The sequence below is a fragment of the Poecilia formosa genome, unplaced genomic scaffold (genome assembly GCF_000485575.1).
Source record: "Poecilia formosa unplaced genomic scaffold, Poecilia_formosa-5.1.2 Scaffold104, whole genome shotgun sequence".
Lineage (NCBI taxonomy): Eukaryota > Metazoa > Chordata > Actinopteri > Cyprinodontiformes > Poeciliidae > Poecilia > Poecilia formosa.
In genome coordinates, this window is record NW_006800043.1 from 1,029,895 (window position 1) to 1,055,150 (window position 25,256).

General features: G+C 39.5%; 1 protein-coding gene across 1 annotated transcript in view; it reads right to left on the bottom strand.

Moving 5' to 3' along the window:
* LOC103143063 (laminin subunit alpha-3) overlaps positions 1 to 25,256 on the bottom strand; it is a 71,748-nt gene that overhangs the window by 19,086 nt on the left and 27,406 nt on the right. Inside the window, exons 8-40 of the mRNA XM_016674932.1 lie at positions 23,794 to 23,912; positions 23,356 to 23,446; positions 21,378 to 21,509; positions 19,490 to 19,540; positions 19,357 to 19,404; positions 18,402 to 18,536; positions 18,078 to 18,212; positions 17,351 to 17,485; positions 17,110 to 17,162; positions 16,544 to 16,643; positions 15,309 to 15,361; positions 15,068 to 15,173; positions 14,305 to 14,404; positions 13,421 to 13,577; positions 12,753 to 12,891; positions 12,424 to 12,566; positions 12,100 to 12,203; positions 11,829 to 11,988; positions 11,535 to 11,698; positions 10,397 to 10,505; positions 10,199 to 10,296; positions 9,447 to 9,645; positions 9,225 to 9,351; positions 8,840 to 8,988; positions 8,265 to 8,380; positions 7,523 to 7,734; positions 7,217 to 7,421; positions 6,684 to 6,828; positions 6,455 to 6,595; positions 5,945 to 6,106; positions 4,810 to 4,911; positions 4,620 to 4,703; positions 4,107 to 4,337 (exon numbers count right to left, since the gene is read on the bottom strand). Of these exons, the coding sequence (XP_016530418.1) occupies positions 4,107 to 4,337; positions 4,620 to 4,703; positions 4,810 to 4,911; positions 5,945 to 6,106; positions 6,455 to 6,595; positions 6,684 to 6,828; positions 7,217 to 7,421; positions 7,523 to 7,734; positions 8,265 to 8,380; positions 8,840 to 8,988; positions 9,225 to 9,351; positions 9,447 to 9,645; positions 10,199 to 10,296; positions 10,397 to 10,505; positions 11,535 to 11,698; positions 11,829 to 11,988; positions 12,100 to 12,203; positions 12,424 to 12,566; positions 12,753 to 12,891; positions 13,421 to 13,577; positions 14,305 to 14,404; positions 15,068 to 15,173; positions 15,309 to 15,361; positions 16,544 to 16,643; positions 17,110 to 17,162; positions 17,351 to 17,485; positions 18,078 to 18,212; positions 18,402 to 18,536; positions 19,357 to 19,404; positions 19,490 to 19,540; positions 21,378 to 21,509; positions 23,356 to 23,446; positions 23,794 to 23,912 (4,205 nt within the window). The remainder of the gene's footprint in view (positions 1 to 4,106; positions 4,338 to 4,619; positions 4,704 to 4,809; positions 4,912 to 5,944; positions 6,107 to 6,454; positions 6,596 to 6,683; positions 6,829 to 7,216; positions 7,422 to 7,522; positions 7,735 to 8,264; positions 8,381 to 8,839; positions 8,989 to 9,224; positions 9,352 to 9,446; positions 9,646 to 10,198; positions 10,297 to 10,396; positions 10,506 to 11,534; positions 11,699 to 11,828; positions 11,989 to 12,099; positions 12,204 to 12,423; positions 12,567 to 12,752; positions 12,892 to 13,420; positions 13,578 to 14,304; positions 14,405 to 15,067; positions 15,174 to 15,308; positions 15,362 to 16,543; positions 16,644 to 17,109; positions 17,163 to 17,350; positions 17,486 to 18,077; positions 18,213 to 18,401; positions 18,537 to 19,356; positions 19,405 to 19,489; positions 19,541 to 21,377; positions 21,510 to 23,355; positions 23,447 to 23,793; positions 23,913 to 25,256) is intronic.

Below are 25,256 nucleotides of genomic sequence, written 5' to 3' on the forward strand. Positions count from 1 at the left end.
AGATAACAGATCACTAACACTCTAAGGATGAAAGACAGCGCAAACAGCACCCGAGGTGGAAAAAAAAATAAATAAAAAATTCTCTCGCAACAAAATGCAGCATGTAGGTTTTTACCTGAACCTGAGAACTAGCATCAGAAACCGACGGAAACTGAATGACCTGTCCCTGGTTATTTAAGGACGGATATTTTATCTGCTGAGTTGCCTGGCTGTCAGTCCTCTGAGGAAATCTGTCATGATGTCTGGTGTGGTGGGGTCGCTCTCGCTTGCCAAAAGGTCTGTGTCCGGCAGAGCACAGACCAATTAAAGTCCAGCATATCAGGATCCGCAACAGAACCCCTCTACACCAGCGCATATCCATGCACGTATCCGACATTCCCGGCGTTTTCCCTGTGTGAAGTAAGTCCTCGCTCCCCCTGTCCTCAGCCTCTTAAACATGCACACACTGAGGCACAGATGAGGACACACCCCGTTTACCTGAGTCAGCCGGGCTGATCAGCATGAGTCTACTTGGTGCATTCAAGCACTTCCATGCAAGTGTTTACATGCTCGCTCACTCTCTCTCTTTTACGTTCCTCTTAAAAAATGTACATGCACAATAAAATAATCTTTGGTGGCTGGAAAACATATTTAGACAGTAAAAGGAGACCGGGGGTATGCATGGACAGGTCTTAAAGTAAAAAATGTTAAAAGTTAGGAATGCCGCTGGGCTTTTAGTTATGGCTAAAAGAATTTGACAACAAAGTCTTTAGCTCCATGGTTGTCAAAGTGTGCTATCTCTACCACTGGTACTTCAGCTGGCTTTAGTTTTGGTCACAATAAAAGTATTTAATTATTTCCATATTAAATAACAACAACAAAACAAACATAACCCTTGAGATGTAGTGAGCAAAAGTGAAGAGGTGGTAGCAGTCACAACACAAAGTCATAATAAACATAAACTTACAATAAGACAAATGACTCAAGTACAACAATTGCACTTCTGCAATGTGAACATAATGGGATGTATCAGGGTCCTAAATACATTCAGAGGTACTAGTGTTCTACGTTTAACCTCTGATTTTAAACTGTTTCACGAAGTCGAGACAGAAAAGCTGAGAGCTTTGTTCCCCTGTTCTGTTCTGACACGAGGAACATTAAATTGAAAAAGGTCTTGAGACCGGAGGCTGTTGTTTAAAGTTAACAAAGACGAACGATAAGGTGCTGTCAGCTTTATAAATCAAAACATACCAGTGGCCAAGACAGGCAGACATGCAGAAATAGATATTTTACCTTAAGAGACAAGGGTGAGTTAGGACTCCATAATTTGTAATAAACAGCAAAGCACCATGATCCAGGCTATCCAGCATGAGCATAGGTGTTCATGAATAATATATCACCATTATTGACCATAGTCAATAACTGGAAGAAAAGTTGACTCCACCAATTTCTGTTTTACATTAAAAAAAGGCAGAATTTAAAATTGATGTAAAAGCTTCATTTTTTGTGTGTGTGTGTCAACAATTAAGACATAGAAACAAGTTTAATTTGTTGGCCACCGCTACTGGTGACGATGATGATGATGGAGTGGTTTGACCTTGCATTTGTTGAGATGAGAAAGAATCAGTCAGTGAAATAAACATATTTTTCAAACTTCATACTTGGATTTTGTTAAAAAAAATAATAATAAAAAATAGTAATAAACAGTCCTCTTTTCTTCTTTTCTGTTGTCTGTAAGGTCAATAAAAATTCTGCTACGTAGAAAACTTTGCATTCACTTGGACGGTATTTTGTCATGAGTGTTTCTGAACTGCTGCCTTTACGTAAAATATAATTGTCTGAAATATTCCAGCATATTACAGAGTGTACAAAAAATTTGTGACTGAAGGCAAAGTCAGACATCCTTAGACGACACAATCCAGACACTCACTTGTGAATCACTCCCCACACACACGCAGCAGACACACTTGGGTGTGTCAGCTGTAGCTCCAGACAAATGCTTGTGCTGGAGGAACACTCAGGTGAGGACACTCAGGTTTATGAGTAACGTTATGTTGCCTAGAGACACGCCCTGCGTTTCAAGGCAAGGCGCCGTGTCATAGCACCTCCGGGCACATATAATTAACTTCCTTTAAACATGCCCAATCAAACACGCGCACACGTAGGTTTATGGAAACAGCCTTGCAAGAATAAAAACATAACACCTTCCCTTGTAATAATGCCTCTAATACATCTGCATTCTTTCATTACTCGTTGCTTGAATTTCTTTCTTGATTTGGTTTTGTGGGCAAAACAGCGGAAACATTATGAATACAAACTAGTTTCTAAGAGCTCTTTAAAAAAAAGTTCATTTCACAAAAACAAAACAATCTTTCTTCCAAAGCAACTATATGGAATGAATACTCAGATAACTAATTACTGGAAGCGCTAACTATTCTGGTGATTTCGGCTCTTTAGGATCCCTAATATTACGTTATGTTGCCGCATAACCTTGTCTGGGGCTCCACAACGTTGCTGCGCTGCTTTCAAAATGCGGTATTTTCCAGCAAATTCCTCCGCTGATAAGTTTTTCCTCCAGGAAAAGGGTGTGACACTTTGTTCAGACATGTTAGGACACTCCAAAAACCATGAGGACCAGATCCAACTTCTTAACGAGACAAGATGCCGTTTCAGCCCCACCCGGTCCCCCACCCTTCCACTTGTGTTGTTTGTTTTCGCCTCAGTCTTTTCTGGTATGTATCTTTTACATTTGTTTTGTTTTTGACTAAAGATTGGATTTGTTAAGGAATAAGCTACGCTGTAAAACCTTTATTCAATGTGGAAAAATGTACAATAATTTGAAATCATAAGTCTACATACATTGTAAAATACATACAGGATGTGAGTATTCTGGTTGTAAATACAGGATAATAACACATGCAGCATAAGAGGCAAAAAAGCAAAAGCAAGTTAGTTTGCAATTAGCTGTTCTGGAGCTATAGGACAATATAAAAAAAATATAGATAAGTTCAAAATTATTCATATTTCTGGCACAATTATGTAGGATTTAAACTTTTATTTTTATTCAACCAAAAATACATGTATTTTGCATTTTGTACAATTCAAGTAAATATAAATACATAAATAGAAAAGAAAGGCCCATCAGTTACTTTAAAATCTGATGAAAGTCAGATATCCCAGACATTTGCTGATTTTCATCCTCCAGCTAAAAAGATTGTCTTCAGACAAATTACAAAAGATTTAAAGGATAGCATTAAAATACATCAGTCAGGAGAAGGGTCCAAATTTTGTTTTAGAATTATATATAGTAAACAAATAATGATCAAGTGAAAGCAGTCACCAATAATTAAAGAAAATCGTGGATAAGTATTTTGCAAATTGCAAAACTTGTTTCTTCAAAACTGATGAAAACACAAGTCGGAAACTTGTGAGGGAGGCTGCCAAGATGTTGAAAGACAAATTAAAGAAACAGTCATAATTTCCACTTAATACTTTCTGTGCACTTACAATCTTGTTGAAAATGTAGTCTAAAACTAACTTTTTTCTTCTTCTTCTAATGAAAACAACCAGGTCTGACATTGCACATCACTGAAAGCATGTGAAACCTGAAAAATGGTGGTGACAGTATTTGCTCTAGTGTTAAATTTAATAAAACTGAAATTATGATTTTACTAAGTTGAATGAATAATACATTATTATTATTATTATTATTATTATTATTATTATTATTATTCAGTTTTGATAAGAAGGAAATTTATTTTTAGCACTGTAAACGTCCAAAAAACAATAATTGATAGACTTCAAGAGATAAAAATTTCAGTTTAGGTTAAGTTCAGAAATATATCACACAGAAAATCTGGGGTCACCCGAAATGGGCAGAGCACAAGACATATCCTCGAAATCTGAGAAAATTATAAGGACCAAAACCTACCATTTTAACAAGGTGTGTACACTATACATACAACACATAAATAAATTATTTAAATGAACAAAAATTCTAGTCTTTTAACTATTCTGAAAGCAATGACATGTGAGGATGCAAATTGCAAAGAGATATGTAAGTTGCATATCTCTATGCAAATTGATTTTAATCTGAAATCATGGGCTGTCTGCCCAGAACTTCTCACCTCACAGGAGTCTCCGGTGTACTCAGTGGGACAAGAGCACACTTCCACAGTGTTTGCTGGACCTCCAGTTCCTGACTCGGTCGCCTCCTCCAGGCCCACCTCCCCCAAGCTGAGTCGCTGGGTCTGAGTAAAATACAGGGCTCTGATCCTCAAGCCCACCAGACCTGCTAAGACCATCATGAGCTCCTGTCTGGACACAGGCCTGTTGGTGCCAGCATGGCGCCAGTTTCCCTGCAAGCAACGAGAGCATCAGGTCAAACGCAGAGTAGAGTGCGTTCAAGAGAAACACTGAAAGCATCCTGCTGTGTATCGAAGTCTGAGTCGGATTTGTAAGATATCCTTTATACATTTTTGTTTGATTTTTGTTCCACTTCCAGCTTAAAGTTCAACATTAAAAAAAAACATTCTGTCATTTAGGACCAATTTATATGACCCCAAATTGGTTAAACATCAGATTGTACTAAAATCCATTCTAAAATACTAACATGTGTCACACAATATAATATATTTCACCTCCAAGAGTTGGACCCTGCCCTGGTGCAGCCTGTCTGGAAGGGGAGCCTGTGAAGCCACATGGATCAGGCTCATAGCCTGACCCTTAAGGAGGAGAAATAATAAAGAAGCAAATATGACTGATTTTTTTTTTTATAAATGAAAGCATAAAGCAGATCAGTCAGGCTGAAGTACTGGGACCATTGCATACAGTCAGCAGAACGTCTGGTTGTCTGTCGATAAGAGTCATGCCCTCACTCGGAATCCCAAATGATTTGGACTGGTAGGTGAGGAAGCCCCCATAAGATGAAACCTAAGAATCGGTAAGGAAGAGGAAATGTCTGTCAAGTTATTTGAAAGAGATTTCAGACTAAAATTACAGGAAAATGCAATGTGTATGAAATAATGGACAATTTCCACTTAATGCCTGAATTTATGTTCGATTGTACAAAAAAAAAATATTAGGTCTGTTTATGCTGTCAATCAGATATTAATTTAATAAGGGGTTATTTATTTGAACATTCCACCTACAATTAGTGTAAATTTAGGTTTGATGGTAATTAGACTCACAAAATTTCTTTGCTCATTTTAACAATTAGTAATCAATGTTGCAAATTGAATTTCAACATATTTATTGAACAATCATTGGTACTCATCCCTTTTATAACACAAATATTGCATTATTTGTTATTAAATATGTACTTTTATAAATATTATCATTATCATCATCATTATTTTTATGTAATCTTAAGTAGTCCTTTCATTCAAAGTTGGATAATCAAAATGCATGCACAGAATTGTTGTTTCTTAATACTAATATTCCACATTTCCGTTCCTTAGTTGCCTAGTCTCACAAATACCCAAAATTGAAAATAAGTTTTCAAATTTGGTCACGTCTGTTCTGATTTGTCATATGTAGAAGACATTAGTATGCACTAAATATATTTTCATTGCATAACCTAGCTGAAGGTTAAGAGTATTTACGTTTAAAATATCCGTTTCCACATGTAATTCACACTTCAACCACTAGATTGTTATCGCAGCACTTTTAATAGTATCTCTAAAATGAGAGGCATATAAAGCAACATTTGTCATATTCATACACCCCCTGACTGAATACATAACAAAAACAGGGATGGTATTAATTAGCTTCACTAGACCATAAAGGAAAATTTGCATGTTAAGTTGAATTGTACCAATTAGATATAAGCAGAGACGATATACTGAAGATATATCTTCAGTACTAAAATACCATCCATTTTCCCTCTTCTGTGTTAAAGCAACAGCACCAACATGGTGACATTCAGCTCTTCGTGGGCTCAGTGTTTCAGAATGAGCCGACTTACCCTGTCTCCCAAGTAGGACTGTGGCGCCACCCAGTGTAGAGTTTGAACCGTAGCAGGAAGCTCCTGAATGTCGGCCACTGCTGTGTTGCTGACAGCGTTCAGGACTGAGGGAACCTCCTCCCTGTCGGGGCTTTCCAAACGCCAGCCAAGCATCTCAACAAACTAACAACAGGAAATTTTAGGAGTAAAGCTACAGGAGTAATAGTGTACCATAGTAAATATTATACTTCATAACGGGCTTACTGCACTTTGATCTTTCAGAACAGCGTTTCTTTGGAAAAACAGAGACTATGCTTGAGAAGAATCTTTACTTTTCAAAAAGTAAAAAATGAAAGTAAAATTAAAAAAAAACACAGCATGCAGTGATTTGTTTTATTGTTGATGATGTTTTCCTACAATAGCTCTAATTAAGTAACTAATATTGTACTTCTTAAAGACTTTCAGTCATAAAACTCTGCAAAGGATGTATCTTAAAATGGTGAGACATGCAGTTTCTGGAGGTAATCCAACCTTTCCTCGCCGTTTGTTGGAGCTCTGACACTGGTTGGTCGCTTCGAAGCAGAAGCAGCTGTAGCAGCCGAGGAGGTTCGATGGGTCAAAGTAGAAGGAGCCTTCCCGGCACGTATCACACCTGACACCTTCAACGTTTTTCTGTAAACATGTCACCAGTCGGAACGGGACGGTATAAAAAGTAATGAAAAGAGTTTCTAAATCAGTGGTTTGTCGAGCTGATACTCACTTTGCAGAGACACATGCCTGTGTCTGGGTGGCACACATCGGCTGTGACTCCTCCCTGGTTGCATTCACAGGGTAGACAGTCGGGAAAGCGATAATAGCCCCGAGCGCAGCGATCACACTGCCGGCCTCCGATACGAGGTTTGCAGCTGCACAAAATACACAGAATCATCCAAAAATGTGTGTGTGTGTAACATCTGCCTTTTAGTATTCTTTATTGTATGTTGTCTCATCCAACTATTTACTCGTCAGATCCACTGACTAAGACTCAGAGAGTAAACTCACAGTCTTTACTTATGCACCTGGAATATTCAGGTGAGTATTTCTGTAAAATTGACATTTTAGCTCCCTGCAGCTTTCAGCTTTTTACAAGGACATTTGTTCCAACCTAGAGTGGCACTGCTTAAGGAAGTTACAATGCAAAAAGTAACAAAAAATAAGCCTGGTTACTGTTTTATTTTCTAGTGTTTTTTTTGTTTGTTTGCATATTTTACTTAGTGTTTAAGAATGGACATAGTTGAACCATGCACTGCTTACCTGCACTGTCCAGTAACAGTGTCACACTGAAGCCCTGCATTTACGTTCACTCCGGTTGGAGAGCAGCCACAGTTCTCGCAGCCCAGTAAAGGGTGATAGCTAAACGTCTGATGCTGGCACGAATCACAGGTGGGTTTCACTGTCTGAGGAGGACAGATGCAGCGTCCAGTCACTTCATCGCACAGTCGCCGTCCGCATTCACACGCTGCAGAATGACAACGGGAAATACCCAGAACATTAAAGTGGGATGTGTGTATTTGCTGTGTTTCATAAGATGTTTGAGGCAAAAGCTGAAAAATCCCTCACGTTTGCAGTAGGGAAATCCATAGTATCCAGTGGCACACTTGTTGCACTGCCTCCCGATAACGTGCTGCCTGCAAGGACACTGTCCTCCTACAGGGTCGCACACGGCCCCCGTCGAGCCGGACTTATCGCAGTCGCAGGGAAGGGCTCCGTCGTTGTAAGCTGCAACAAGAGCGCGGGCCGAATCTCTGCAAAACTGGGATGAGGTTCTAGGTCTGACAGACGACAACCATATGAAGAAAAATGAAAGATAAAACAAACAAAAAAAAAACCTCTTTCAAATAAAATAACAGTTTAATACTTGGCAACCGTAGCTAATGGGCACCATTTATAAAACTCCTTCCAATACTAAAAGTTGTTTCTAAAGACATTTGACCACATTAGAATATTAACAACCATATCACAAATTAAAAGTGTTGATATTAGTGAATTAATTTCAGGTTACAGATATTCAGATAAATAAATATATTGTATAAAAATATATTAGTTTTTTTTTCACTGTCTGACATTAAACATGCTTTAGTTATCTTATATAACCGTTTTTATTGATTCTTATTTTACTTTCTACTAATTCTGATTTTCACATGCAGTTTTACATGTAGGATTAACATGCGATTATTCATCATTCATTAAATAAAAGTAATTTCTGTAATCCTATCTGGCACAAGCGAGAAACATTGTGTCTAATTTAAAGTCAGACAGGAAAAAAAAAAAGTAAGCTGTATACCCTTGATTGGATACGTACTCAATATGGAAGCCTTCACTTGTGCATTGTTTTATGAAATCTGTAGACTTGTCAAGTGGCTTCTCTCGCAGGTGCTCCGGAGAGTAACTACTATCAGGAACCAGCACAATGTAATCCTAAACAAGTAAAAAAAAAAAAAAAAAATGTATAAACAATCCATCTTGCAATAGGGCACTAAATAATAATATTTTTTAGTCACATACATGTTTTTCCATCGATAGTTTCAACAGACAAAAAAAATAAAATATTCTGAGCGTGCAAACAAAGCTGAACCTGTCCCCTGTCTACACGGCCTTGAGGTTTAGCTCTTATATAAAGCTTTGTGGGGTTGCCAGGTAGAAAACAGTCCCTTCATTGTTATTGTTGGAGATATGGCATAACACTGAGGAGAGAGGACCACTGCATGCCAAATCCACAACTCGAGCCACCCCACTCTCTGAAAACCTGCAGATTTTACAAGTGCATGTCTTGCAAACTTTGTTGATATATATATTTTTTTTATTTTCTTCGAATGTAGAGATTTGCTTGAGTTACTGTAAAAAAAAAAATAAAAATAAAAATAAAAACACACTGACCAAAACAAGGGTCTTCCCATGTGGCACGATGACAGAGATGCTGGGCAGCTGCGCAGAATTCCCGTAAAAGTCGAGAGCAATGCGGCCTTCGGCAACAACAACCTCCCTGCAGCCTGAAACTGCTGGGCAGAATGTGGCATTTATCTCACCTGGAGGGGAAGATAGTTTCTCAGTCAGACAGTTTGCTGCTCAACGATTTATTTCTCTATTAAACCCTTCAATGATTTTAAATCTCTTAAGCATTGGATGATCTTGTCATGAGGCCAAGTATGTAATCTGATTTTAATAAGGAATTGGCAGATCACTGCCAGAGTAAACTCTTAATTACAAATCAAAACTATTCAATTTAATTTGGTCAGATTCAAACTCTTTCCCAAAAACTCACCTTTCCACACACGACCTGCATTCACTTGCACTTCCACCGGGAAGGAGACGTGTTCAGGCTGATGGTAGTGCACCACAACAACATACCGAGCCGGGAGAGGCACCGCCGGAGTAAAACTGATCTCAGTCTAGGCGAGACAGCAGAATTCACAACTAGAATCCTGTGTGCTGTACGTCCAGGCAGGATGATGTTCCACAGGATCAAAATATTTGACACGGATACCTGAGGGAATTTCAGCACCGTCCCGTCACTCTGAGGCTCGTGGACGGAGAACAAGCTGGACTGTCTTCTCCGCCTCCAAGCTTCACTCTTGCCCCGCTGGAGAGCCGCTGCAGGTGTGGATGACAGCCGTCCGTCACGGGTGGCGTACAGAACCCAGGATGAGGACGGCTTGTCAAACCGCCGTTGAACACAGTGTCGACTGCGAACATCAAACAGCAACCAATTATTAAGGCAAGTCCTGTTTGCCGAGCACTAGTGCAGAGCAATCAGGGCTGCAAGAACGTAGCTCATGCAAAGCAGGGTCGGTCATTTAACAAAGGGCTGTGATGCGATAGCTGTGTTTGCTCTCAGGTAAGTTCCGTCGTTTCTAATTGCTTATATGTTTTCCATCTAAACATTCAAGTCCATTTATGGTCAGCACCAGAGTTGCACACTGACAGCTGGAAGATCTGTGACATCCAAGTTGCTTATTAGCTTTAGAGTCGGTAAAGTTGGACTGACAGATCATCTTTAGCGCAGGAACCTTGGCCAAGTTGGAGGAATGCTTGTATTCACACCTGGAGAACAGATGTGCAGTGCTGCCGTTGGGTCTGACCTAGCACCCAGCATGGTCCAAATTACAACTTACTAGTCATGGATGTTATGTTGAAAAGCTTGAACCACTTTTTTTTTTTTCAGAAACGTGCATGACCCATAAAAAAAAAAAAAAAAAAAAGACATTAAATGTAGGTCATATGACCTCAAGTACTGACCTGTCCTGAGTGAAGCGACCATGAGTGGAGACACACAACACTTTGGGCTCCACATACTCCAGAGAGAACTCTTCTGCTGGCACTGCATAGATCTTATACTAAAAAGGAAAATAGGCGTGTTTACAATATTATGCTGGTTCTTAAAAAGATTGAAACAGGGAATTTTTCTACGTGTCTTGAGGAAACAAATGTCCTCACCAGAAGGAATGACGTTGTAGACGTTTGCAGAAGAATCTCCGTCCTGTGAGTCAGCTGCAGCATGGCCACTTGGTTTCTGCTGTCTACTGCGACACTCCGGCACAAAGTGCTGCACGGGTTGGCAAAAAAATTGATTTGAGTAGAAGGAAAACTACATTTTCCTTCTTTAAGTTTTCATAGACCTCCAACTTTCTTACAGCTCACTACATTACAACCACAAATTTCCACTTATTTTATTGTGGTAAGAAAACACAGGGTCAAGCATTAAAATATGAAGTTGAAGGAAAAGGATACAAGCTGATTTGTTTTTAACAAATGAATAATACAAAAAAATTGTGCCTCCAATAGATTTTTCTCCCAGGATTTCCATGCATTGAAATCCATTCATATTATCAGGACTCTGATCAGTTTATCGTTTCCCCTGCCGAAGAAAAGCATCACCAATGCATAACGTTGCCATCGCCATCGTTGTTACGTTGCAGGCTGGCATGTCTGGTTCGGTTTAAACTTTCTCCTACAAATTGTGTTTCGCGTGCAGGCCGGGAGGTCGTATTTCTGTTTCACCCGAACGAGTTTCTGTTTCTTGAATAAAGTTTTCCGTTTCCCTAAATGGCATTTCGCCAAATGCAAACAGCAGGTTTGAGGTTGTGCCACATTGATTCATTTATAGATGATTGATTGAGCAGCTCTCCATAACCTTACTGTGACTTTAAACATCTCCACGACTTCATCCCTGACTGGCTGCTGTGTTTCTTGTTCTTACTGTAATTATGGTGTTTATGTTTTCTGACAAACCTCTGAGGTCTTCACAGAACATTTTTACTGAGGACTGACTACAAACAGTTGAAATCTATTTACTAATCAGATTACTCCTGAAAACAGATGGATTTTGCTTAAGGGTCTGAAATCAAATGCATGTAAAACATTTGTGTAAAGCAGTTCATGTATCATTGTCCTTCCACTTGATAATCATGCACTACTATGGTGTTGTAACATAATAAAATGTGGAAAATTTTAAGGGTTACAAAGAGTTTTGCAAAACACTTTGATATATAAGACACAATAATTATCAAAAAAAAAAAAATCACCAGAATTCTGATGTTAGAGATGGTATGAAAGACACAAACACATGACTCACCTGAAAACACAGCTATAAATATTGGCTCTAGCCATGATCTGGATCCCTGATTGTCCACTGATGAATATGTTGACATTCTGGACAGTGTCCATCTCACTGGCGTACTCCAGAATGAGGGCATAGAGGCCTGAGTGAGGCACACGAAGACTGAGCTCCAGACGAGACTAAACGACACAGAACATGCATGATATTAAGAGGTCCTATAAGGTCTTATTTGCTCCAAATGTCCTTTCATGAATTTCACTTCGAAATATGATTGCCAGATTAGTTTTGAATTAAGTTTAGAGTCTGAACCTGTCTCCCGTTGAGAGCCGCCATGTCTGGGTGATCCGCAGTGGGACGCCGCACACGCGCCTGCCTCCTGTTCCTCCGCCCACTCCGGGTGGACAGCCTGCCCTGTGTGGCCAGCACAGAGCTGAAACCGTCCATGGTGATATGCTTGTACAGCAAACAGCTTTTTTAAAAAAAATAAAATAAAATAAACGTGAAAAGAGAACAGAGATGACTTCATTATGCTAACAAAGAAAAGGTTTAAGAGAAAGTAAGGGGATAGGACGAGGATTACCTTTCATCTTTGCTTGCTGTGTGTAAATATGTGCACGGCTGAGCGACTTCTTCTTTCAGCAGAGAGGCTTCGTAGTAATCTCGAGGCAGCAGCACTAAATAATCCTAAAGTGGGAAGATAAAAAATTTCACATATTTCATTTGGGTCGCATTTAGCAAGACTTCCACATTCTGACCGCGTTCAACTTTTAAACACTTTCTCATAATTTCGACGTCATTAAACAGAATTTGACGTGTTGCCCCGTGATGAACTGTTGACCTACCAGGCACATCTTTTTTTTTTTTTCTTTTTTTTTCACCAGGTAAATGTTACCCAGACACTTACCAGCAGAACTCCCTCAGCCCTTATATGAATGATCCACTTCCCAGGATTCAATGCATAAGGTTCAGTGAAGCCCTCTCCTGGGACGGTGACAAAGGACGGGGATGGACTCGGAGGAAATACCACTTCCTTACTCTGAACTTCCCCTGCAGAGCACCAAGCACAGACATCATAAACTCCAGCAGAGGCGACACAAATACCCAGAGAGCCAATATACCATTTGCTCACATAAATGTCAGGAAGGAAATGTTTTCGCTTCGTAAATGATGGGTTAGATTTCACAGCTGGACGGAGGAATGAGGAAATGAAAACTATGTCAGAGGCAGTCTTACCTGCGGTGCCTCTGCTATTTGTAGCCCTGATGCTACCAGTCACACTGACGCTGTTGGGGTTAATGAACCGCAGAACCGCGTGGAAAAAATTCTGCCGCCCCTCTTTCGGATCAACATGCACTGTTACCCTGGCTTCACTCTGCAGGGACGACAGTCACACACTGATTCCAGTGACACAAGTTTGGATAGACAATGAGTGAGTGGCGTTAGGAGGAGAGATGAAAGGCAGGCGGGAAGATTAAGCAAAACAGAATGGGGTTAATCAACAGACAGCGAGCGAGGCGAAAGAAAGCAAAGCGGGCCCCCTTCACTTACAGTCACAGCAAGACTCAGAGTCAGGTTCATCCACCACCGAGATCCGGCCTTTGACTCGGACTCTCCCCTTGTTTTGGGAAGTGGAGTAGCGCAACATAATGTGGAAGGGTCCAGGAAAGCCAAGGCTAAGCATTAGAATCACCTCCGGCTGAGGACAGAGAGTGTTAGTTCTAAGAGCCGATCTCGATATTCTCCCACATCAGCAGTGAAAAAAAAACAAAAAAAACAGGACACCGAGTGATTATTTGTGCACGGGCAAAAGCAGAAAATTTATCGTGAGACCGAAAACCGCTGTAGTCTGCTGTACATTTACGTATACACCTCATACAGAGCAGCAGTGGGAATGGGCGAACCTGTGCAGGTGACATTACAGCATAACCTCTCCAGCTGAACTCTGGGAACTCTTGGGGGTTAAAACCGAAGCGGACTGGTCGGGAATTTGGTGTCGTGCCGTCCTCCACCTCAAACTTCAACTGGTGCAGAGATGGGAAAAAGTAGCCAGGGAAAGGCCTGGTGAGAGTAAAACGACAAACATTTTCTCACCCTTTGAACATTTTCAGATTTTATGACGTTACAACCGATGTAGTTTAGTGAGATATTATCTTATATACCAAAACAAATTAGTACAGACTTGTAAAGTGCAGTGAAAATAACGAGTTCCACTAAATCTTTTGTAAATTAAAACCTTTAATTTAACCTTTAAGTTAAGTTAAAGGTTAAATTAAGATGATCTGAGAATATTTTGACATGACAGCTATTAGGCCTGCTTTCTAAAAATCTGACCTTAATAGAAGAATAAACCCATAGTGGTTCCTATATGCAGTTAGGCACCAGGCATGTGGGAGAAACAGCAAATATAAAGGATAAACTCTGGTCAAATGAAATGAAATAAATTGTCTTTCTTTGAGTAGGACAACTACCCTAAATATACAGTTACAACTACAATGAACTAATTCAGTTAAAAGTTTAATCATGTGTTCAAATGGCCTAGTCAAAGTCCGACAAAATGTTTTAGGAAAGGCTTCAAAATGAAGCTTTATTGCGAAGAAGAATGCTGTTCTTTGCAATAAATCACATAAAATCCCAATGAAATACACTGAAGTCTGTGATTTTACCACGACAACATTTAAATAAGTTCAAACAGCCTTAAAACTTTATCGATTCCCTTTACGTTTACCAGAATGTGCTGATGCTGTATTTCATGACTTTTTTTTTTTTTAATGGAACCACAGCTTACTCTGCACACGTACGGCCAGTTACATTCTCCCGACACTGACACTGTCCAGAGGCCTGATCACATGTCATGCCAACAGCTCCTCCTAAATCACACTGGCAAGCTGAAAGAGAGAGAAGACGAAATTAAACAATTTACTGAAAGAGAGCAACTCAACACCAGACTAAAAGACAGTGGCAGAAACATTTTGTTTTCTAACTCAAAGCCCTCGTTCATTAATTTACCCAATTCTAACTAAATGAAAACCATGAAGTGAACTAGAATAAAAAGAAATAGTTTGTGTTTCTTTTATCTTGTGCTTTTTCTAACGCCTTGTAATGTATATAAAACTCATTATATTCACATGGCTATCAGTCCTGCTTTTGTTATGAATTGTGAAACTACGTTCACCAGTTTTACTCCCACTTAATTTACTAAAAGACATGCAAAGCTGTGTTGAGTGAAATAGCCTTTTCTGTTTCACTCAATACAGTAAATTTAAGAGAACAGAAACGTAATCAACAACAACAACAACAACAAAGCCTGTTGTATTTATTGTAACTGATCCTCGAGATCTCCTCTGCTGTGACTTTTAACTCACTCTGTCTTCGTTCACTTTATGGGACAAAACGTTGTCCTTTGTGATCATCCAGATCTGACGTCATACTTTCCAGTTCAAAAAGAAAACCTACAACTGTTTTTGTTTTTTTGTTTTTTTCACATGTGCTTCAACAGAATGGGGTATGAGGGTGGCATGTTAGGTTGATGTCTGATGAAGACATCTTACCTTGACAGCCAAAGTATTTCTTTTTTTGCAGCAGAAAGTATCCGTCTTTGCAAGAGTCACATGCGTGGCTGCAGACATTTGGCTTACAGTGACACTGTCCATCTCTCTGTAAAAACACATCGAGGAGGAAAAAGCAATTTTACATCATTGCAAATGCAGTGTTGTCAAACAATGTTTTCTGTGATGTGTGCACGGAGAGGCCTGGTGTCTATGTTCTGTGCTTACTTTTCAATATACCCACCTGCTCACATTCTCCAACTCCGCTCAGTGTCCCTTTCAGATCACATTGACATTCTGGAACAAAAAAAATAAAAAATACAAGCTAGGGCAGGGGCTGGGAAAATGTAACAGGGAAAAACTGTGAATGGGCTCTGATTACAGGGTTTTGTAACACACACAGGTGTAACACAACAACCCCAAAGCCCTTCGGCTTCAAAGAAATGGAGGTCAAAAGGTCTTAGAGAGCTTTTTCATTCACTGATTGCAGCGCATAAAAAAAAAAAAAAGAAAAACAACTTTCTCTGAATGTCCAGCTACTTTCAACCAGAGGCATTCTTCAGATATCAAAAGTGCGTGTTGCAAATGATTTCAGGGAGAGCGTCAGAGACGTTAATCAGGCAAAAGAGCAAACCTGTAACATGAGAGCAACTTCTGGAGAATGCTTCGAGTTGTTTTCGACTTAATGGGAGCAACCATATTTTTTTTCCCCCGTGAGAGCTACATTCAGCTGACCAAAGCACACTTTTTGAACAGTCAAAATATGGACGAATCTAAAGTGAGCGGGAGATGTTTTAAAGAATCATCTGGTAATAAAATGTCACATTTAAGCTTAAGAATGTTCCCAAGATTTTGCTCATTTTATGTGGGATTCTCCCGTTTCTCCCCGAGAAGCAGAAAATCAGTCTGGCCTTGGTGACAGCAGCATGTTGACATATTCACTACGTCAAATGGGTGAAGGCTCAGATCAGAATCTTATCAGGCTTCTTCTGGCAATAAAACAATCCGAAGAAAAATGTGAGCAGCGAACAAAAATAATAATACTGCTGGAAACAAATGTGTAACTTTGAAGCCCTTTTTGCAAATAGTGTACCAAGTAATCCTTTTGCTCTAGAGTCAATGCCAGAAGCTGCTTGAGGCTGCAAATAATACAAACTTGGTTAGGATGGAATCTTAATTTTCTTTGATTTTAAAAGATTTAAATTCAATTGATAATCTGCAGATGACCAAAATTTAAACTTTTTCATAAAAGTAATTCAGCCTAGGCCTGTGGAGCTGGTAGAGACGTACCAAACATCTGCTGCCGTAATTTCGGAGAAACGTGGCTCCACAAAGTATTGTTTGACAAGGGCTGAACATGCATGTGCTTCTTTGTGTTGATCAGTCATATAAAATTCAAATAAAACGAAGTTAATGTGTAATGTGAAAACATGTTTGAATACGTTTGCAGTCCCTATTTTTGGGTTTCTGGTGACCCACCTGTGCATCCACGAGGGTTGTCTGCAGCCAGGTTCCAGTAGAGAGGTTTACACCTGTCACACAGTGTTCCTTCTACGTTGGCCCGGCAGCGGCAGACGCCCTGAAAACAGCAGATAAGAAATCTATGAGGTGTTGAGACAGGCTGATGCTGCTGCAGGCCGGGTTACATGTGCTCACCGTCATACAGATTAAATCAGTCACGAGGGCCTGCTTACTGTGCTACAGAGCAAGTGTTGTGAATTGAAAACTGGCTTTTCTCTCACTGTTTGAAGTGGGGTGTGTGTTGCTAACTTTTTAAGCAGAACCACTTGAGCAGCTGAGAGTTGCTTCGTGCGATTGTTGTTTCTTCCGTTTTGAGATGGAAGGAAGTCTCTTTTTCCGTGTTTGATTGCACGTGCGTTTAGTGGGACTAGCCTTACTTTGTTGTGCAGTTTAATATCTGGGCCAAAGTTCATCCGTGTTATCAGCTATGGGATAGTAAATCTATTCAAATTCACCACCCTGGGTTGGGCAGCAACCAATGGAAACTTAGTAAATAGGAATTGAGACTATAGCAAGTACGTTACCGTTGGAGGATCGGGCACTTCGGATCCATCTGGGTTACAAACACTGATGGAGTCTGGAAAATAAAACAGATGCCCTCAGTAGAAAATTTACGATATAATAACTCCCGTGTGAATGCATGCAAAGTTATTACTGAAACGTACCAAAAATCACCCAAACTGCATTGTTGTTAATTCAAACTGCATCTGATTCTGCTCAAATCTTAAATGTTTAGTGTGTACAGTCAGGTTCACTTGTGTTTACCCGAGCACTGGGGAAACCTGAGTCCAGATGCACAGCGGTCACACTGCTGGCCCACCACACCTGGCAAACAGAGGCATTCGCCTGATAACGGGTTGCATCCAGTTCCATATGAACCCTCCGACGAACACCGACAGGCTGGGGATAGCAAACAAGCAGGATTTAAAGCTGCAAATACTTTTAAGATTTTTCTTAAGAATTATATTAATAAATTATATGTATTAATTATATTTTGCTAGGTGAGTCCCAGTTGTCAAATGCAGCATTCAATATTTTGTTTTTATAAGAAGTTTGCATAAACTCATCACTGGCATAAATCTAAAAGTAACTTTGGACTTTTATGCCTTAAACTTGGCCTGTGTCTCTTTAAGAAGCTTCTGCTCTTTCTGACACTTCGCATAAAAACAAAACATAAAAACAATGTCCCTACATTATACTCTTTGCAACTGTTCTTAGGAGCGTTGGACTATGTAGTTCATGTGACAAGCTCAGCAGACTCGCAGTTCCATCAGGTGTTTGCTAGTTGCTGCTACTAGTCTGAAGGAGCCAAATGGGGAGGGTTGCTTAGTAGAGCAGAAATTCGGCTGGAGACTGTAGCTCCAAGGAAGACTCCTCAAACATGCATGAAAGAATCAAAGCAACACTCCAGGTATGTTTTAGATGAAGGAGTTACATTATAAATAAGAAAAAGTTCCGCGATTTTTTTCAGGATCAAGCCAACAAAACTTACCAGCGCAGTCTGGATATCCATAGAAACCTGGCGCACACTGGTCACACTCACGGCCTTGGTAGTTGGGGAGGCAGTTACACTGACCATTCGGACTGCACACGCTTTCAGCAACCCCAGCTCCGCCACAACGACATGCTGAGGAGAAATACATGTCATCATAGCCTAAGTGGAGATTTATTCAAAATGTCTCTACGAGTCACACTGCTAGAAAAGATCTAGACTTCTTTCTAAGCTTTATTATGTTTCATGTCATCCTTTGGCTATCTCTTTCAAAATGAAAACTAATAATATCAATATTTTTCTAGGGATGAGGGGTCCTCTCACCCTGACAGCTTGGGAAGGAGTAGTATCCAGGTTCACAACGGTCGCATCGCTCCCCCTCCACGCCCCGACGGCAGAGGCAGCGCCCATAAACATCACATATGGTAGGCACCGTCCCTCTGTAGTCACAAGTGCATGCTGCAGACAAATACAGTGGAAACATTATTTTCACAATAAGAACAAATTCCTCTGCAGCTGAAGGCCCAAGTTTGCTAGAAGTTATATTTATGTTTGTCTTGCACAACCCCGCTTGGTGTTGTTTTGTGACTAGGCTTGGCACTAAGAAGCCACCAGAGAGATTCCCACTGTTTTTCTTCCTACTGAAGTAGTAAAATCTGCTTCGTAGAAGCAACACTCAGTTCACATGATAAAAGAACTGACGGGTTAAAGGATTATTTGATGTTTGTTTATGCTCTTTGAAGAGTTGGATGACTAAAAATGACATGAGTTTAAAGGGTTTTCTCAAAATTTTGGTTCCCAGCTTAAACTAAATCAGAAAAAGAGCCATAACTAATATTAGCCTGGTGAGTTCTCACTGGAAAGTCCCAAAGGATTGGTGCTATAATAAGAGGGCAAATCTTTTTGGACCATCAGAGTGTTATGCTCATTTTATCTGCAGCCCAGTAGCATGTCAGTATCCCAACGCTCCCCGTCGCAGCCTTCTAAGTTCCGCAACCAAAATCGGTAGTGGTTTGCTTCTTGAACGCACATCCGACTTGGTTGTTTGAAAAATATGTGCAGTGTATTTTTAGCAAAAAATATAGACAAAATAGTAGCTAGAGTTAACTAAGTGAATGTGACAAATTAAAATGCCCAATAAAAAAAAAAAAGCTTTTTCAAGATACTAGCAGAGGTCCTATAAATACAAAAAAAAATGTGGATGAGAACAAGCAATTAAAGAATTTAACATAGCCCAGTCATGAGAACATCTCTTCAATTTAGGCCTAAGCGCACTTACGTTGACATCTAGGAGAGTTGAAATAGCCTGGAGGGCAGGCAGTGGGTCCTACACAGGGAGCGAAAACAAGAGGAACAGCTCAAAGTGGCTGTCAGACTCAACTTTGTTGTGACAAGCTAGAAAATCAACTTACCCACTATGGGGCCTGCAGGCGACTTGGTGGTCGTCAGGTACGCAGAGTAAGCTGGTTACAAAGCCATACAAAATAAAGACAGAAAATGATCACATAACATCATCTTTGTTGAGTCAGAAGTACGACTCAATAAAGATGCAGACTTCTGAAAATGCTAACAAATGTCAGATAACTCCTAAAATTCAGCTGCATACTAAAATATGAATTCCCCTCCAGGATGGATTTTAAAATACTGTTGATTCTGCTTTGTGTGCATTTGGGTCGATGAAACCACGAGAGGCACAAGACTTGAGGTGATCCATGGAAAACGTTTTCTGAGATATTAAGCCTTTTGAGTTGTATTAGAGATACATAAGTGGTAAAAAGAATATGCATGTTTGGAGTAGTTAGATTAAAGGGAAAAAAAAAAAAGAAAAACATACAAATGGGTAACAAACAAACAGTACAAAAACAGAGCATTCCTTCTGTGAGTCACCAGAGGCATGTATGGATGACAGCTTGTGTTTTGGAATGGCAGATTTTAAGTTGATTAAATTACAATTTAAACTGCAAAACAAATACAATTTCTTACCATAGCATGTTGTTCTACAGAGATATTAAGACTTTTAAACTAATCGTTCATGGAAAATTTACTTCGAATGTGTTAGCCAACAGATACAGACAATGACAGAAACATTAGGGAGGCTTTCAACTAAGAACTTAACCTGTTTAACCCAGAATTCTGCTGATCGTGTTAAGACTGATGTTCTGCTGACCACAAGAGGAGAAAAGAAATTAAAAACAACACAGCAGAAAGAGAGGAGACAGTGCTTTGAGTTTACTGATGATCATATATTCACTCTACACACAGAGTGCTTTTACTCTCTGCTTTAAATGTGTGGTAATTACCATGTAATTTCAGAGCAACATTTGCTAAACCTTCCCTTCAAATGCTAACCAACAAAATGTGCAAATATCGATGCATGCAAAGACTCAAACAGCAGATAAACATCTGAGGGAAGCCAGATTGCCTCCTAATGACTGTCAACATGTTTGGTCTGGTTTGACGCCTCAGAGGCTGCACATAAATAAAACCACGCAATAAAACGTAAAGAAACTCTTTCACATACACATGACGATTAAAAGATAAGCTAAGAATCCAAAGAACCTCAGGCAAAATTTGCAGGAGACAGGTCTGCTGTGTGCGATGGGGCATCAGAAAATGACTATTATGATTGCACGTTTAAGGACGTGTTGAATCCTGACACGTGTTTATGCTGGGGCCTCGCAAACACCATGTGCTCAGTGACAGAGGAAGCACTAGACGAATAAGCATCAAAAAATTACCAATAGAGATGAAAGATTGAGTGTGTTATCTTTATGCCTTTGCAGACTGATTAAGCTTTGCCAAGGAAGATCAACTTGATAGCATGGGGGGAAATTCTCCTGCAGATTTCAGAATCTCTGTGGAATGTCGAATTTGTCTCTCCTTGTTTTCCAACAAGAATAAACTTTTCTCTCGCACGAAAACTGGTGGAAAATGAAATGCTAAAACAAAAAGACTGCCAATGGCACGATTTTAGCCATAAAAGAAGGGTCTTAAGTTGGACTTGTTATAACAGCATTCTTCCATTTACTGAAGGTCAGTTAGAGGTCTGTGCAAAACATGGACTATAAACTATATTTGGTGAATGCATTCATTTTCAACGCTCAAAGTGAAACCTTAAAGTACTTCTTGATGATATTAACTGTACTGTATTTCCATTTATAGTTGACACAATTTACTCATACTTAGCCCAGATTGATGTGTATAAATGTGTCTTTATTTATTTATTTATTTTTTTGACCGATAAATAAGATCTACTTAAAAGATGCAGAAAGTATAAAAAAAAAAAAAGGCTAAACTCACGATTGCACTCAGGGTAGAGATAATGTCCATCAGCGCAGCGATCGCAGCTTTCTCCTGCAAATTGTGGTTTGCAGATACAACTCCCAGACCCCATCTCACATCCGGCTGTAATCCTTTCGTCACAGCTACAAGCTAGAGAGTGCCAGAGATTTTTTATTAAAATAAGCAAACATCATCAAGTCTGAACATAAAGTCATCTTTCACTGCTTTGGTGCAATGTCTCACAGTTAGCTCAAGCAATACACAATTATTCACACCCTCTAAAATTTTTTTGTAAACCAAGTGTAATATGTATTTATGTATACTTCACAGTGCTGCTGCCCAGTGTTTTATCATACATTAGAGAGGTTTTTTGTTTATTTTTTTATTTTTTCCACAGTGTGGGACTTTAGCTGAGAATATGTGCTTTGGTTAGATTTGGCAAAGATTGAGCTTCTTACTACGGTAGATCTGGTATAAAACAGAGCAACAATATATTGAAAACCTGATGCTTGCTGTTAAGCATAGTAGAGTAGCTATGATACTCTGGGCTTATTTCTGTTTGTCTGTGAGAGGCACCAGGAACTGGGACAGATTTTATGGTATTGTGACCTATTGGAAATACCGAGATATTTTAAATGAAACCAGGATGATTATTCCTAAAAATATCGTCAAAAAGCGTTCACGGGAAATAAAGTCAAGTTCTTTTCTAACCTCTCTGAGTCTCTTACCAGACATGAATTATACAAAAAACCTGCAAGGTGAGCTGAAGCGAAGAGGAAATGAGGGAGGACCCAGGATTTCCTCCAAGACTCCAAGATTCAACATGGTGGAAATGTATAGGAGAAGAAAATGTCCTGATGTTAAACAATTCTTGCACAAGGTATTCATTGTAAAGGTAGCAATTTAATAAAAATAAGAAATGTTCTTAAAGTGGGTTTACAACCGTTATTTTTGCAAGCAGTAGCTAAATAACAATAAAGTATTTTTAGTTTAAAAACAAAAGATCCTTATTAACCCTCCACATGCTCCCTTTCTAAACTGACCCGGGTTCTGTGGGTTCTGCAGTTCACTTTTTTGAGTGAAAGAGAACCACTTTATATCCCCCACTTGGCAAAGTCCAAAGACAACTGTCAGCTGTTCTTACTACAAAGAACAGCTACAAAGCATTCCAGTAAAGTAAACAATGGCAAAGCCCAGTTCAGAGATAGTAAAACCTGTGGTGCCAGTGTTGCTGCTCTGTTGCCTTTTATGACTGTCTGACGCAACACGCTTAAGCCTTTCTTTGAGTAAAACTCTATTTAGGCTTCGCTTGTTACTCTGCAGATCACATGCCGTCATGCGTGGATGGTATCTACATTCAACCAGCATTAGCACAATGTGGAAAACCCTGCTAAGGCGTTGCTCTCGGTATCGATCGGAGCCACAGCAAAGAGCGGATGCGAAGAGTAATCTACTGGATCACATGGAGGCCTTGAGATGTGTGTCGTGACAACGTTCGACAAAACCCAGAAAAAACGCCAGCAACCAGCTCAAACAAAAATAAAAGTGTCTTACTTTACCCTACACCTGTATGAACTTTTTCTATCGTGTATACTAAATGTTAAAACATTTTAACACAGCTTTCAATGTCACAGGTTTACTGTTTTATTCACTATTCAGTTTTGAGGAGGAAATTAGCCACTGTAAGAAAAGATGCATTAGTTTGAAAATGGAAAGTCAACGAGTTTTAGACCAAACCACACACATATTAACATTATATTTATACAATTTATTTTATTCCTAACAGCCCCCAGGCCACCATCTAGTCATTTGTGTGTGAGGACCGTTGTGAGGACAGAGGGATGAAAATAACTGGTGGTCGAACAACAAGTTAACCAAGCAGTGTCACAACCCATGTCAATTTTTATGAAGATATTTGGCAATGGAAATTATCCTAAAAAGTAAACAAATATAAAGCTATGTGAAGTCAAAAGGCTGAAGAGAACGTTGTACTCACGTATGCATCCGGCTGGAGACTCGGGAGGCACTCCGAAAGGTCTGTAGAAACCTTTGATGCATCTCTCACAGTTTATTCCTGCAGTGTTGTGCTGAAGAACAAAGGAAGCAAGTGCCGTGCATTAGACAGCTAATCTAAGAAAAATAGTCTAGTTTTTACACTTGAAATCTTTGTATTTAATATCTCCATTGGGTGTAAAACTTATTTGAACAACTGGGGCAATGTACCAATGAGACATGGATCTAAGCATTCCTCGCCTCACAAATTTGGGAGCTAATTTTCGAGCAAATCGCGCAGCATGCTTCCCTTCACTGAGAACTACATCGACATATAAACGGACAAGTTTGATATTTATTTTCTCTTTTATTTCTTTCACCGATAAAAGGACACACACATGCGTTGACAAGAATCAGTTTGAACTTGATACACGTTTCGTACCTGGCAGCCGACGCACACTCCTCCTCCGCTGTACCTGCCGAAGGTGTCCAAACTTGCTCTCCTCTTTTCAACCTCTGGGTCGTAATAACAGTCGGAGGAATGGTTGAAGCACTGGCAGGCTGAGGTGGAAAGCCCCGAGACAGACATGCAGACAAACACGAAATCAGAGCATTTATATTTGCCTCCCACTGAATTGTGTTTAAACCTGTGTTTAAACTCCTAAAGCTTGTGAAGCTACAGGAGAAATGATAAGTGCTAAATTGCTAATAGTGTAATCTCTGGCTGCGTAGCGCGCCTGGGGCTCAAACATTTTCAAGCATTTTTAACGGTAGTCTACTATTGTTATAAGTCCAAATGAATTAATTTGTGGCTTCACATAGGCAACACAGTGCCTTGCAAAAGTATTCGTACCCCTTCAACTTTTTGACATTTGACAAGTTACATCCACATACCTATTATGCATCATTTTCAGCTTTTTTGAAAAAAAGACAAAACCGTTGCTTTGGCCTGAAAGTCTGAAGTGTAGTGAAAAGAAAATAAGCAATGGCTTCATAACATTTTTATGACGTAGAATCTGAAAAGTGTGGCATGCATTTATATTTACTCCCTGATTCCCTACACAACATATAGAATAGCAATAACCACAATACCAATATATGCAACATCGCAATCGCAAAGGACAGCGTGCATGTAATATGTAGTCACCTTTAATATTTCAACTGTTACAACTGGCATTGTAGTATTTTACCGCAGATGTTAAGTAGATAATAAACAGAGTACATATTTTAATCCCAGCATAAATACAGTTGTCCTGTGAGAGAATATTAGTGAACAAACACTAAGTAAGACACCAGACAGGTTAGCTATAGAGCAGTGGATTAGCTTAAACCTCTTATTGAAGAATAGCAAGGCGAAAGTTATTTTTGAAAGAAAACAACAAAGTATCCTGTTCGAAGTTTGGAACAATGGATGTGGTGGACAGAGTAAACATGTGCGTGTGCTCCTAAACTCATCATCCCCACAGTGAAATATGATGATGGCAGCATCATGTTGTGAAAATACTTTTCCCTAGCGACAAAGAAGCTTGTCAGATTTGCTGGATCGAGCAAAATTAAGAGCATTCACAAAAGAAAACCTGTTTGAGGCTGCCAAAAACGTAGGAACAGGAAACATAATCCTTAAAAAAAAAAAAAAGCAGAATAAACAACACTTTTCCAAATTTTAATAAAAAACAAAATTATAAAAATAATAAAAAACATGTTTTATTCTCTTTCTACCTTATAACTATTTTTCTAGTACTTTGTGCTGGGCAATCTGATAAAATCAAATAGGTTTGTTGTTGTGAAAGTGAGAAAATATGAAGAAAGCTCGGGGCGTGAATACTTTTACAAGGCACTGTATTTTCTAGTGGAAAATATGTCAACAGTCCACTTGAATTAGATTCCAGCAGATCCAGGCTCAGA